The following is a 13,164-nucleotide window of genomic DNA, read 5'->3' on the forward strand; positions in this document are numbered from 1 at the left end:
ACAATGTTTGCTCAAACAGGTTTAGTTCAAATCCCAACCTGCCCTTCCTGATTTTTGTGCCTTTGATTAAGTTCAATAACTCCTCTTATTTATAAAAATGGTATGATCACATTCAAAGTGAGAATTAAGGGAAATAAAAACTCATTCAACACACTGCATAGGAAACATTTTTCCATGCTTTATCTAGTTCTACCCTATAATATAGTTAGCAATACAGCATCTATATTTTATGTTTTTCATTACATCACATTATTTATTTGTGTGTCTGTGCACTTGTACCTGTTTGCATGCACAGCATGCATGTGGAAGGTAAAGGACAACTTTTAGCAGATTTTTGTTTTTGTTTTTGTTTTCTTCTTGTAGATTCTGAGAATTGAACTTAGGCCATTAGAATTGGCAGCAAGCATTTTTACAGATGAACCATTTATCTGTTTATCATCTATTGCGTAAATATATATATATATATTATATGTTATATATAATATATATATATATATATATATCTTTCATTCACCCACTCATCTTTCTGTATTGAGTTAACTATTGCCAAAGATAGAAATTGTTGCAAGCATTAGTGAACTTCTTGAAATGTATTAAGATGTAACAGTTCTCTAGAACCTCAAACATTATGTTCCTAGAAGAAGTTTTCTCATTAGCACTGCCCCCCAGCTGCATTGGGAAATGTCTGTGTCCTTTTTTTGGTCTTTCTCCATTCTGGGTTCCCCTGCTTATGTGTTAGGTCTGTTTGTTTTTATCATATTTAAATGATTCTGTTAGTCCAATAAGAGTAAATAGCCAACAAAATGCTCTTCTACTCATGCCAAGAGACACTCAGCAAAGCTACTAGAGTGTCTGTCATGGCAATCTGCAGGATTTAAAAGCAAGCTTTTTGTTTTAAATGGAACAATGAACTCAATAAGTTCCATTAAAAAAAAAACTTGCCTGGTGGTGGTGGCACATGCCTGTAGAGACAGGGGCAGGCGGATCTCTAGAGGCCAGCCTGGTCTACAAAGTGGCTCCAGGACAGCCAGGGCTATACAGAGAAACCCTGTCTCGAAAACAAAACAAAACAAAACAAAAAAGCCAAAACCTCTTAGACAGCACTGTAACAATTTTTATAGTAATCATATGATAATTGATTTCAAGTAGATTTTATAATATGCCCAAACATTTACTGCACAAGGCAATGAGAGACATTTTCTGTACACTTGGTTAGCAGCTGGCCTTGTCATAAGGGTGAAATAAACCATTCTAAGTAATAAGGCTGTAAAATGTATTGAAAGAATAAAATGTACGTAGACACATGCTAGTAGGTTTTGTAACTTGCACCTCTTCATAAACAGAATAGTTTCTGAAGAGTGTTCTTACACTGGCTTATGGTAAATGATTTTAACTTTAGCTCTGCTTTCTGGGCATTCAGAGATGACCGTTAACAAGATGTTAAGGCCTGGAGAGATGACGGTTCAGGGTTAGAGTACTTTCTGTGCAGTCATAAAGACTGAAGTTCAGATTTCAGCACCCAGACCACAACCTGAGGGTGTAACAAGTGTTTGTTAACCGCAGTTCCGAGGAGTCTGACGCCTCTGTGCACGTGCCTCTGCAAACGCAAACATGTCTGCACACACACAAGTTTTTAAGAATTGCTATGGTTTTTTAAAAAAAATTTTATTAGATATTTTCTTTATTTACATTTCAAATGTTATCCCCTTCCCTCATTTTTCAGGAATTGCTATGTTAACTGGCCAACACAAGAATGATAAATCCCTCTTCCTTTTTGAGGCTACAAATAAACAATGTGGAAAAAGCATATTTCGTACCTACAAAATATAATTCCTGTGGCTGCCACTTTTTTTTTTTTTTGCTTTGGTCATCATTTAGATTTCATCTCAAATTAATCATCAATTTAAAAATGTTTAAATTGCAAAAGTGATCAAATTTTTGCCAGTTTTTATGTCTGTTGAAATGCTTGAATAGAGCAGCGTTTGTATCAGAAAGCATACTTCGCCTCCTCCCTATTAGGTGATAGTTGCACAGTTTCTTTAGGTTTTGTTTGTTTCTCGAGGCAGGGTTTCTGTTTCTCTGTGTAGCCTGGTTATTCTGAAACTCCCTCTGTTGACTAGGCTAACCTCAGACAGAGGCAGGTGGAGCTCTCAGTCTGAGGTTAGCCTAGTCAACAGAGGGAGTTTATTTATTTATTTATTTTTGGTTTTTCAAGACAGGCTTTCTCTGTATAGCCTTGGCTATCCTGGAACTCAACTCTGTAGACCAGGCTGGCCTTAAACTCAGAAATCCACCTGCCTCTACCTCCCAAGGGCTGGGATTAAAGACATGTGCCACCACTGCCCAGCTCTTAGTTTCTTTCAAAGGTTCAAATTAGGAAGACATGCACTCTCTGTTCTGGTCTCTCCTTTTGTTCAGTAGATTTCTCTCGCGAAGTTGGATGGTGTAGAGTTCATAAGTAAGAATTCTGCAGGCCTGCCGGCTGCTTGGGCTACCTACTGGCACTGCCGCTTACTCTGTGTGTGTGTGTGTGTGTGTGTGTGTGTGTGTGTGTGTGTGTGTGATAGGTGACATGTGCTCCTGTGTCCCACTCACCGCAGGAAGGGGAAATAGCAATAATTTTTCATAGGCTTCCGGTTAGGATAAAGCACACTAGTTCCCGGAATACAGACCGCACTATATAAAAGTCCTTCTTGTTGTACAAGGTACTCATGTCACATGTTCAGCTTATGAATGTCACAAATTAAACAATTCAATAGGCAAATCATAAAACAGAAACTAGTGCCCTCTGAGCCCTTCTCTGAGCCCTACTGGTCACTGCCCCTCTCCATGGGGAACTGCTATCCTGACTTCTCATTAGTTTTGCTGATAGCCATTGGCAAGCCATCCTATTCTGAAGTTAAAAAAGGGACCATGGTGCAGCATTCTTAGGTTCTGTTTGTTTGTTTGTTTGTTTGTTTGTTTGTCTAAGACTATTTGCCGACTATTCTCCTAACATGGAGCTTACATTTTTTTGTTTTGTTTTGTTTTGTTTTTGTTTTTAGGTTGAAAAAGCTCCTTGAGCAAGAAAAGGCGTACCAAGCCCGCAAAGAAAAGGAAAACGCTAAGCGGCTCAATAAACTTCGAGACGAGCTTGTGAAACTAAAGTCCTTCGCGCTCACGCTGGTGGATGAGAGGCAGATGCACATCGAGCAGCTGGGCCTGCAGAGTCAGAAAGTCCAGGACCTCACTCAGAAACTGAGGGAGGAGGAGGAAAAACTCAAAGCCATCACTTACAAATCCAAGGAAGACCGCCAGAAACTGCTCAAGTTAGAAGTGGACTTCGAACACAAGGCCTCGAGGTTTTCCCAGGAGCACGAAGAGATGAACGCCAAATTGGCTAATCAAGAATCCCACAACAGGCAACTTAGACTCAAACTGGTTGGCTTATCGCAAAGGATTGAGGAACTGGAAGAGACCAATAAAAGTCTTCAGAGGGCAGAGGAAGAGCTTCAGGAGCTGAGAGATAAAATCGCCAAAGGGGAATGTGGAAACTCCAGTCTCATGGCGGAAGTGGAGGGTCTGCGCAAGCGCGTGCTTGAGATGGAAGGCAAGGATGAGGAGATCACTAAGACCGAGGCCCAGTGCCGGGAGCTGAAGAAGAAGCTTCAAGAGGAAGAACACCACAGTAAGGAACTGAGACTCGAAGTGGAAAAGCTGCAAAAGAGGATGTCTGAACTGGAGAAGCTGGAGGAAGCCTTCAGCCGGAGTAAGTCGGAATGCACCCAGCTCCATTTGAACCTGGAGAAGGAGAAGAACCTAACCAAAGACCTGCTGAATGAGCTCGAGGTGGTCAAGAGTCGAGTTAAAGAACTCGAGTGCTCGGAGAGTAGACTGGAGAAGGCTGAGTTAAGTCTCAAAGACGACCTGACAAAGCTGAAGTCCTTCACTGTCATGCTGGTGGACGAGAGGAAAAACATGATGGAGAAAATAAAGCAGGAAGAGAGGAAAGTGGATGGGTTGAATAAAAACTTTAAGGTGGAGCAGGGGAAGGTTATGGATGTGACTGAAAAGCTAATCGAGGAAAGCAAGAAGCTTCTAAAACTCAAGTCTGAAATGGAGGAAAAGGTGTACAGTCTGACAAAGGAGAGGGATGAACTGATGGGGAAACTGAGGAGCGAAGAAGAAAGGTCCTGTGAACTGAGCTGCAGTGTTGACTTACTAAAGAAGCGGCTTGATGGCATCGAAGAGGTGGAGAGGGAAATAAACCGAGGTAGGTCGTGCAAGGGGTCTGAGTTCACCTGCCCGGAGGACAATAAGATCAGGGAGCTAACGCTTGAAATCGAGAGACTGAAGAAGCGGCTGCAGCAGTTGGAGGTGGTGGAGGGGGACTTGATGAAGACGGAGGACGAATATGACCAGCTGGAGCAGAAGTTCAGAACCGAGCAGGATAAGGCAAATTTCCTCTCCCAGCAGCTGGAGGAAATCAAGCACCAAATGGCTAAGAACAAAGCCATAGAGAAAGGGGAGGCCGTGAGTCAGGAAGCCGAGCTGCGACACAGGTTTCGCCTGGAGGAGGCGAAAAGTCGTGATTTACAGGCGGAGGTACAGGCTCTCAAGGAAAAGATCCACGAACTGATGAACAAGGAAGATCAGCTGTCTCAGCTCCAGGTCGACTATTCGGTCCTTCAGCAGAGATTTCTGGAAGAAGAAACTAAGAACAAGAACATGGGGAGGGAGGTCCTCAACCTGACCAAAGAGCTGGAGCTTTCCAAGCGCTACAGCCGAGCCCTCAGGCCGAGCGGGAATGGCCGGAGGATGGTGGACGTGCCCGTGGCCTCAACTGGGGTGCAGACCGAGGCGGTGTGCGGGGATGCTGCGGAAGAGGAGACCCCAGCTGTGTTCATCCGCAAATCCTTCCAGGAAGAAAATCACATCATGAGTAATCTTCGCCAGGTAGGCCTAAAGAAACCCATGGAACGATCCTCGGTCCTCGACAGGTATCCGCCAGCGGCGAATGAGCTCACCATGAGGAAGTCTTGGATTCCTTGGATGAGAAAAAGAGAAAACGGCCCCTCCGCCCCCCAGGAGAAAGGGCCCAGGCCAAACCAGAGTACAGGGCACCCTGGGGAGCTGGTCCTAGCACCGAAGCAGGGCCAGCCCTTGCATATCCGTGTGACACCAGATCATGAGAACAGCACTGCCACCCTGGAGATCACAAGCCCCACATCTGAAGAGTTTTTCTCTAGTACCACCGTCATTCCTACCTTAGGCAACCAGAAACCAAGGATAACCATTATTCCATCACCCAATGTCATGTCGCAAAAGCCCAAAAGTGCAGATCCTACTCTCGGCCCAGAACGAGCCATGTCCCCTGTCACGATTACTACTATTTCCAGAGAGAAGAGCCCAGAAAGTGGAAGGGGAGCGTTTGCAGACAGGCCTACATCCCCCATCCAGATCATGACGGTGGCAACGTCTGCAGCTCCCTCTGAAATCGCTGTCTCTCCTGAATCTCAGGAAGTGCCTATGGGAAGGACTATCCTCAAAGTCACCCCGGAAAAACAAACTGTACCAACCCCCATGCGGAAGTACAACTCCAATGCGAACATCATCACCACGGAAGACAATAAAATTCACATTCACCTGGGTTCTCAGTTTAAACGATCTCCTGGGCCTGCAGCTGAAGGTGTGAGTCCAGTTATCACTGTCCGGCCTGTCAACGTGACAGCAGAGAAGGAGGTTTCTACAGGCACAGTCCTTCGCTCTCCCAGGAACCACCTCTCTTCAAGACCTGGCGCTGCTAGCAAAGTGACCAGCACTATTACCATAACCCCGGTCACAACGTCATCCACGCGAGGAACCCAATCAGTGGTGAGTAGAACAGGACCCAGAGCACAGCGCAAGCGCAGAGGGGGCTGGAGAGCCTAGCCAGCTTCTGCACAGAAAGGAAGTCCCCTGCCTCTGCCTGCATCCAGTTGCTCCCGGGAAAGTTACCTATACAGAAATAATAAGGATCTTACCTTAAGTGAAAATTCACATTTTGATAAATCAGGCCAATTTTAAGGAAGCATTTCATTTATTTATGGAGACCCCATAACATACTTGCAAGGACAGTCTCTGAAATGGTGCTATAGAATAATCATAAGGTTTAAAATGTGTTTTTTTTTTTAATGTTCAAAATATTTTTCAAAACAGTCCAAAGCAGAGTTAAAACTGCTTCCGGGTGTGTTTCTAGAGTATAGGTGTTCAGTGGCCATTAGGTACGGCACGGCCATTCTCTGGCCCGAAACTAAGACTGCCAAGTTTTCATGGTAAAATTTTTTAAACAAAAAAGTGACCCTGTATGTCTAAAGTCTGTATTTTATTTAGCAACATCTTGCAAAGAGCATGTGGCATTGCAAACAGAGACATACTGAAAATAGAACTGAGAACTAGGTGTGGCAGTATATGCTAATAATTCTAGCAAGGGGAATGGGCAAGAGGGTTGCAGGTTTCAGCCCAGCTTAGACTACAGAGCAGGAGCATGCCTCCAAAGGAAGAGGGGAAGAGTTTAAAAGATTTCACAGCAGAATGCATGCAGACGGTGGCCCGGGGGTTCCAGTCTTTGCTGTGTAACTAGGGAGAGAAATATAAGATTTGCTGGACATGACTATAAGCAGTGTGATGCTTGTGCAATGCCTCGGAGATGCTGTCCACATCTGTTGAGTAGCTGGAAATCAGATCTGGGCTTCAGAAGGGATGGGCAGCTAAAGACTCTAGGGCTTGGATCCATGGAATACAAGCAAGGGGCTTCTCAGGGTAAAGGTGGAAACTTCAACAACGGCTGAGATTAGAGCATGGTGACGCCATCTAGAAGGCAGGCAGGGTAGAAGGAACCTTCAAGAGAAAGAAAGGCTTCGAGAGAGCTTGGGAGCATTGGTGAGACTCAGACCTAAGCAGCCGCAGCGCTGTAAAAGTGTGGGCGTGGTCAGAGTGCAGATTAAAAGGGAAGTCTGAGGACATTAACAGGTGACTAGAGCCACTTCCTTTGAAAGGGCAGAATGGAAGATAGAGGCGGGTCTAGGCATTGAGGCCATCTTCTGACAGGATAGAGGAGGCGAACTAAAGTTTGAGAGGGAAGCTCAGCATAGATGTTTCTAGAATGCGGAAGGAGTAAGAAGAATGCGGACTCCTGCGTTCTCAGCCCCTTTCCCTGGGATGAGTTGTTGTGAATGCCCCTTTGTGGCAGGAATAAGGCTAATGCACAGGTTTAGGGCGAAACTGTGCAAACTCACCAGCATGTCCCTTTTGTCTGTGTTTTCTCTTCCAGTCGGGACAAGATGGGTCATCCCAGCGGCCTACACCCACCCGCATTCCTATGTCAAAAGGTATGAAAGCTGGAAAGCCAGTAGTGGCAGCCCCAGGAGCAGGAAATCTGACCAAATTCCAGCCTCGAGCTGAGACTCAGTCTATGAAAATAGAGCTGAAGAAATCTGCAGCCAGCAGCACTGCCTCTCTTGGAGGGGGGAAGGGCTGAGGGCAGTGTTGTAAGGATGCTACCGCTGCTGTGGAAACAAACCTTCCTCTGTTTGTGCCAACTCTTTACATGTACTACTAATTTAAAATTTAAATACCTTGTTTATAAAATAACCATCTAATAGCCATGCAGTTCCCCCCCCCCCCCCGATTTTGTGCATTCGTTTTAATGCAGGGGAATAGAATTAATTAGCAAAATTTCTGTTTGCTGAATGTTTTGTTGAAGATGTTGATCCTGAGACAGGGTCTGGCCTCCAGTTCAGTGTTACTTCAAGCACGTGGCTCCACCAATGTAGCTCACGAGATATGAAGCCCTCAGTCTCTTCACCAGAGAGATTTAGGGACCGCATTACATGCTCCCAAAGACTGGCTCCCAATTCTTCTAATTTTAAGTCAAATTTGATAGACTCAGTTCTACGATTTTTTTCCAAGAAAAAAAATATTTTGAAATAAGACAGAGTTTAACAATTGTCATTATGCACTATCAAATCATGAGTTTGATATATGTGATATAAGAAAAAATAATTCAAAGCTATCACAAGGTCCTTTTGTGGAAAAAACAAAAGCCCCCTAATATGACTTCAAGAAACAATTTGAACATGAAATAAAATGGAAATGAACTGTGGAATCTGAGAAAGAGAGTTTGATTTATTTGTGTGTGTATGTGTACTCTAAAAGTTGTAGCCACCTCAGACTGCTCCCAGCCGTCTCCTAGACAATAACTCTGAACCATTAGGATCAGAGTTATGCTCTCCTCAAGTGTGCAATTGGGTGAAATTGTAGAGTTGTTGAATAGAGCTGCCAAGTGGCCCTTTAAAAGCTCAACAGAAATAGCAATGAATAAAAAAACAGCAGAAAGCAAATGTAGACATTCTAATGCCAAGGAAAGAGTGACATCATCCACAGCTTAATTGAATTTAATATTTTCCTCAGTTAAGTGCAGATTTTATTTGCAGATGTAGGACACATCATGATTTGGGGTGTGCGTGCGTGCCTGTTGGTATGTGAGGTGTGGAGAAGGACTTTATTATGACTGCCAGCTTCACTCATGTTTGAATAATTTTCTTTAATTTTTACACACACTCTAATAAGCATGGAACAGAGTGTAAATGCAGAGTGGTGTGTGTCTGTGACATTAACCTTGAAAAACTAGAGTTTGTGTTTCGTTGTCATATAACCACAAATGAGCTCATGGCTGGTTAACTACAGCTTAGCATAGTCTCATGCCGGCCATGCCATTGCCAAAGTATCTGAGCCACATAGGTGAACTTTATAAAACTGGAGTGACTTACAGAATTGCAGATTTGTACATTTCTGTTTCTGAATTCTTACATTTCCCAAATCACTTGGGACAGCACACACTTTGGGTATTTAAGCAAAGCAGATTGGAAAGAGAAGATGTGTGCTTGGATTTCAGAGTGAACAAGTGTGTCTGTTGATGAAGAATCACCTCTGCATTCCTTTCTGCACCCTTACACCCTGCAGAACATGGAGTGAACTGATGTATGATGTCGGGTGTCTCCGCCATCTACACACGTTAGGTAAACCTGTCACCTGCGGCTCGCTGGTTCTCAGCGTTGATACTAAATACGTGTAGCAACCATATTAACAGCAATCCAGGATGGTGGGTATGGAAGGTCAAAGAAAAATAGAGATCAGCTAAGATGCGTGTGTGATCTTTGAACAAGTTTAAACAAGACGGTTTGCCAGTTAGAACACTGACTTGTATTTCTTAAGGGATTTTTTTTTTCTCTACTCCCATTAATGGACAGCCAACCTCTCAAAGACAGGACAGCCATGGTTTTCCTAGTGCCCATCTTGTGTCCCTGACAAATGCTGTGTGCCTCGAGACTCTCTGTCTGCCTTCCTTTAAATGACTTACAATCTCAGTGATGCTCGCAGATCCCCTTGCTTTTACCTGCCCACACCACCGCTGAATCACTTCCTCCTGGAAGGTCACATGACCCCTGGGAGAGAGCTCAGGGAGGCTTAACAGTGAATGTAAAGGGTGTTTATGGGTGTAGATTTGGCATAGAGTCATGCACAAAGCACAACTGCTAAGAAAACTTAGCAGAACAATACATAGTCACTTCGGAAATGACACAACATAACTGCCGGGGAAGTTCCTCTTTGTAATTTTAGAAGCAGCTGTACATTTGTCAGCTAGCTTTGTTTCAAAGTACGTGTTAGAAGAGGAATGCCCAGGGATGAGGGAGTGGGGGATTAAATGCAGCCTGATTTCGCCATCCCATTGGTAAAAGTTTTTAAGATGCTACTTAATGTGCCTTTTTAGGTGCGAACGGGCTAAATCTTAGACGCTTTTCTGTCTTGCTAACCCTATTGTATATGCGAAAATAAAAGTGGTCTCATGAGGGCTGATGTGTACAACTGCTGTTTGGATACTGCAGTGAGAAACTGTAAGAGGTAGGACACACGTGCCATTTCGTGCTTTCTAGGGATGTGCCTGTACAAACCACACAGCTACAGAGCTGAGCCTGGTCTTCCTCGCCTGTCAATCCACTGACTATATTGACTGTTTCAGGATGCCATGGTCCAGGACCACCTGCCACACATGGTCCCAGGCATGATCTGCTACCGGCCGCTCTGCAGCATCCTTGTCACGTCGATGCTGTGAGCCTCATAGCTGGGCCTCTTGCTGAACCGGGCTCACTGGCTTCCTAACAGGTTTGCAGGAGGCACGGTTACTAACTAAGTAGCAGTGGGGCCTCTCTTGAGATGCTAGTATATTCATCAAAGATGCTAGCAGATCCCTTATTTGGGTGTTTCCAAGGATGAAAACAAGACCCAGTATTCCGGTGTAGCCTAAGGAGAGTGTAATTTGGGTGATGAAACATGCCCCAGGAGTACGAGATGTAAAGAAGCCTTGGATTTCTCAGGAATTCGTAATACTGAGGGGAAAATGAGGCTTCTGTGATGGGCAAAGCCGTGGAACTATCAGTGAGAGGAACAGATGGGGCTGCTGGAGTGGCCCTGTGCCGGGCAGCTGTGGAACAGAGTGATGCCCTAGTGTGATATGAAGCAATAAAAAAAGAGAAAGAGATGTGTGTCAGAGGCTGAAGATCAGAGAGAGACAGAGACACAGAGATGGAAGAGAGGGAGGAAGAGGAGGAGGAGAGGAGAATATCAGGGTAACAAAGAGCTAAGCATGGGGGGATTTAAAATCCATCCAAGTGTAGTGTTTCCCTCCACATCTGCCAGGGTCTTATCCTTGGTCTCTTCATCTCTGCTCTCCCTCCCTCCCTCCCTCCCTTCCTCCCTCCCTCCCTCCCTCCCTCCCTCCCTCCCTCCCTCCCTCCCTCCCCTTCTCCCCCCCCCCCCCCCCCCCCCCCCGCTCTTCCTCTTTCTCCACCTCCCTCTGTGATCTACAACTGTCCTACTCTCTCAGCCTCAGATTCTCCTTTTTACCTGCCGTTTCTACACAGGCTATAAATACACCCCAAGGTTTTCCTTGGGGACACTTTTCTCCACTCTTAACCACTTCATCAAATATTTTTCTCCGTATTTGTAAATATTGTCTTTGTACTCTAGCCTCTTATTTCTAGATTTTTAGGTATATCGTCTTCCTGTTATGGTCTTGGTGGTCACCATTTAGGCTTCGAACCTTTCTCTTTCACGGTCCTCTCAACATGGCCATACCGTATGATCTTTTGGATGCAGGAGTTAGATGTTCAAGCGTTTACACACCGGTGAACAGTGGACATTTGAGTACGGCTCCCTGCTGAGCCCAGTTCTACAGCAGCGGCTTTCTCTCTTCCCCTCAACACTTCTTCCAGGGAATAATTACTTTAATCTTTCATCTGTTTGGTTTTTTATGTATCTATTTTAGTTTTCCCAAGTGCTCCGTTTGATCTGCCAAACACCGATCAGTAATTTTTCCGACACTTAAACACAGCAGTTTTCTATTTCCTCCCAGAGGCCTTCCTGGTGCAGCCCCTGCTGGGCCGCTTGTGCTCCAAGACTGCTGCCCAGCTGTTGTCCTTTCGCCTGAGCTGGATCCAGCCTTGACGTTTCTCAGATTGGTTTCCCTTCCCCTCCCCTCCTCTCCCCTCCCCTCCCCTCCCCTACCTTCCCCTCCCTTCCTATCCTCTCCTCTTCCCCCACAAGAAGAGGTCAACTTTCAGGAATTGATGCTTTCTTTCTACCACAGGTTCCAGGGACCTAACTCTAATCAGCAGACTTGTGCTTCAACTGTTTTTACTTGCTTTTCTCTCCCAGGCCTTGGACTCCATTTTTTTTTTAATTTTAATTTTTATTTATTTATTTATTTCTAGTTCCTTATCTTTCCTGTTTCTGTACCAATACCCCCATGTTCTGTGTTTCAAAATGCACTTCCCCATAGATTCTATAGAAAGAACCCGTGTACCCTTCCTGAAGCAGCAGGTTCTAGAGCTAAGGAGGTGAGATGTGTTTCACTGTTCCCATGCGTCAATCTCCCATGGCCTCATTCAGCCTGGGCTGTCCATTGCTGTGCCTACAGCCAGGACGTCCTAGATCAGTCTCTACCCCACCCCCTAAAAATACTTGTCTCTATAACTAAAAATCTTTATTTTACATGTATGGGTATTTTGTTTGCATGTGTGGGTGTGCGCTCTAATACCTGGTGCCAATGGTGGCCAAAGAGGAACTGAGCTATAGCTAAGTTACATGTGGTTATGAGCCACCAGGTGGTTGATAGGAATGAACCAAGATCCTCTGAAGAGCAGCCAGTGCTGCAGAGCCATATTAGCCCCCGACATTGTTGTTGCTGTTGTTTTGTTGTGTGTGTTGTGTTGTTGTTGTTGTTGTTGCTTTTGTTAAAGACAGGCTATCTCATTAGAACCTGGAGCTCACTGATGGTGCTAGAGTGAGGATCCGAGATCTAGTCACCTGTCCTTGCCTCTCTAGTGCCGGGACTACAAGCACATCATTACATTTGATCTGCATTCCAGGGATCAGACTCTGGTCCTCATGCTTCTCCAGCGAGTTCGTCATGGCCTGAGCTGTCTTCCCAACCCCGAGTTCTAAAATTTATTTTAGGGATGTACGTATGTGTGTGTACCACACGCATGCAGGTCACAAGACGGTATCAGATTCCTTGGAAGAGTGGTTCTTAGCCTTCCTAATGCTGTAATCCTTTAATATGACTCGTCATGTAGTGGTGACCTGCTCTCCCGATCATATACTTTCATTGCTACTTCATAACTGTAATTTTGCGACTGCTGTGAATCTTAATGTAAATATGTGATATACAGGATATCTGAGATACAGCCCCTGTGTAAGGGTTGTTTGACCTCCCCCACCAAAAGGAGTTTTGACCCACTAATAGAAAACTGCTTCCCTAGAACAAGAGTGACATGCGGTTAAGAGCTGCAGTGTGAATGCTGGAAATCAAACCCAGGTATTCTACAAGAGCGGCAAGCACCAGTAACTACTGAACCACCTCGTTAGAACCCCTCCCGCCCCCCACAAAGTTCTAAATTTAAAGATAGATTTATGCATTTAGCCTACGTGCCTGAGAGAATAAAAACTGGGGCATCGTGGGCTTAAAATTTACATATTTCCCATCATTTATCTTTTGTTTATAGAGAATGTTTTATTTGAGAGAAGCAGTTCAAATTTGCTTGTACTGAGGTTGGCTCGCCTGAAAAATAAATTATTAGGCATAAT

General features: G+C 44.7%; 1 protein-coding gene across 2 annotated transcripts in view; it reads left to right on the top strand.

Annotated features, from left to right (window-relative positions):
* Filip1 (filamin A interacting protein 1) overlaps window positions 1-13,164 on the top strand; it is a 157,118-nt gene that overhangs the window by 138,034 nt on the left and 5,920 nt on the right. Inside the window, exons 5-6 of one of the 2 annotated variants that reach the window (XM_052187751.1) lie at window positions 3,045-5,853; window positions 7,292-7,349. In XM_052187751.1, the coding sequence (XP_052043711.1) occupies window positions 3,045-5,853; window positions 7,292-7,349 (2,867 nt within the window). Of the gene's footprint in view, window positions 1-3,044; window positions 5,854-7,291; window positions 8,113-13,164 lie in introns of those variants that run through there. The other variant, XM_052187750.1, reaches the window with a different exon arrangement.

This window comes from Apodemus sylvaticus, chromosome 7 (assembly GCF_947179515.1).
Source record: "Apodemus sylvaticus chromosome 7, mApoSyl1.1, whole genome shotgun sequence".
NCBI lineage: Eukaryota > Metazoa > Chordata > Mammalia > Rodentia > Muridae > Apodemus > Apodemus sylvaticus.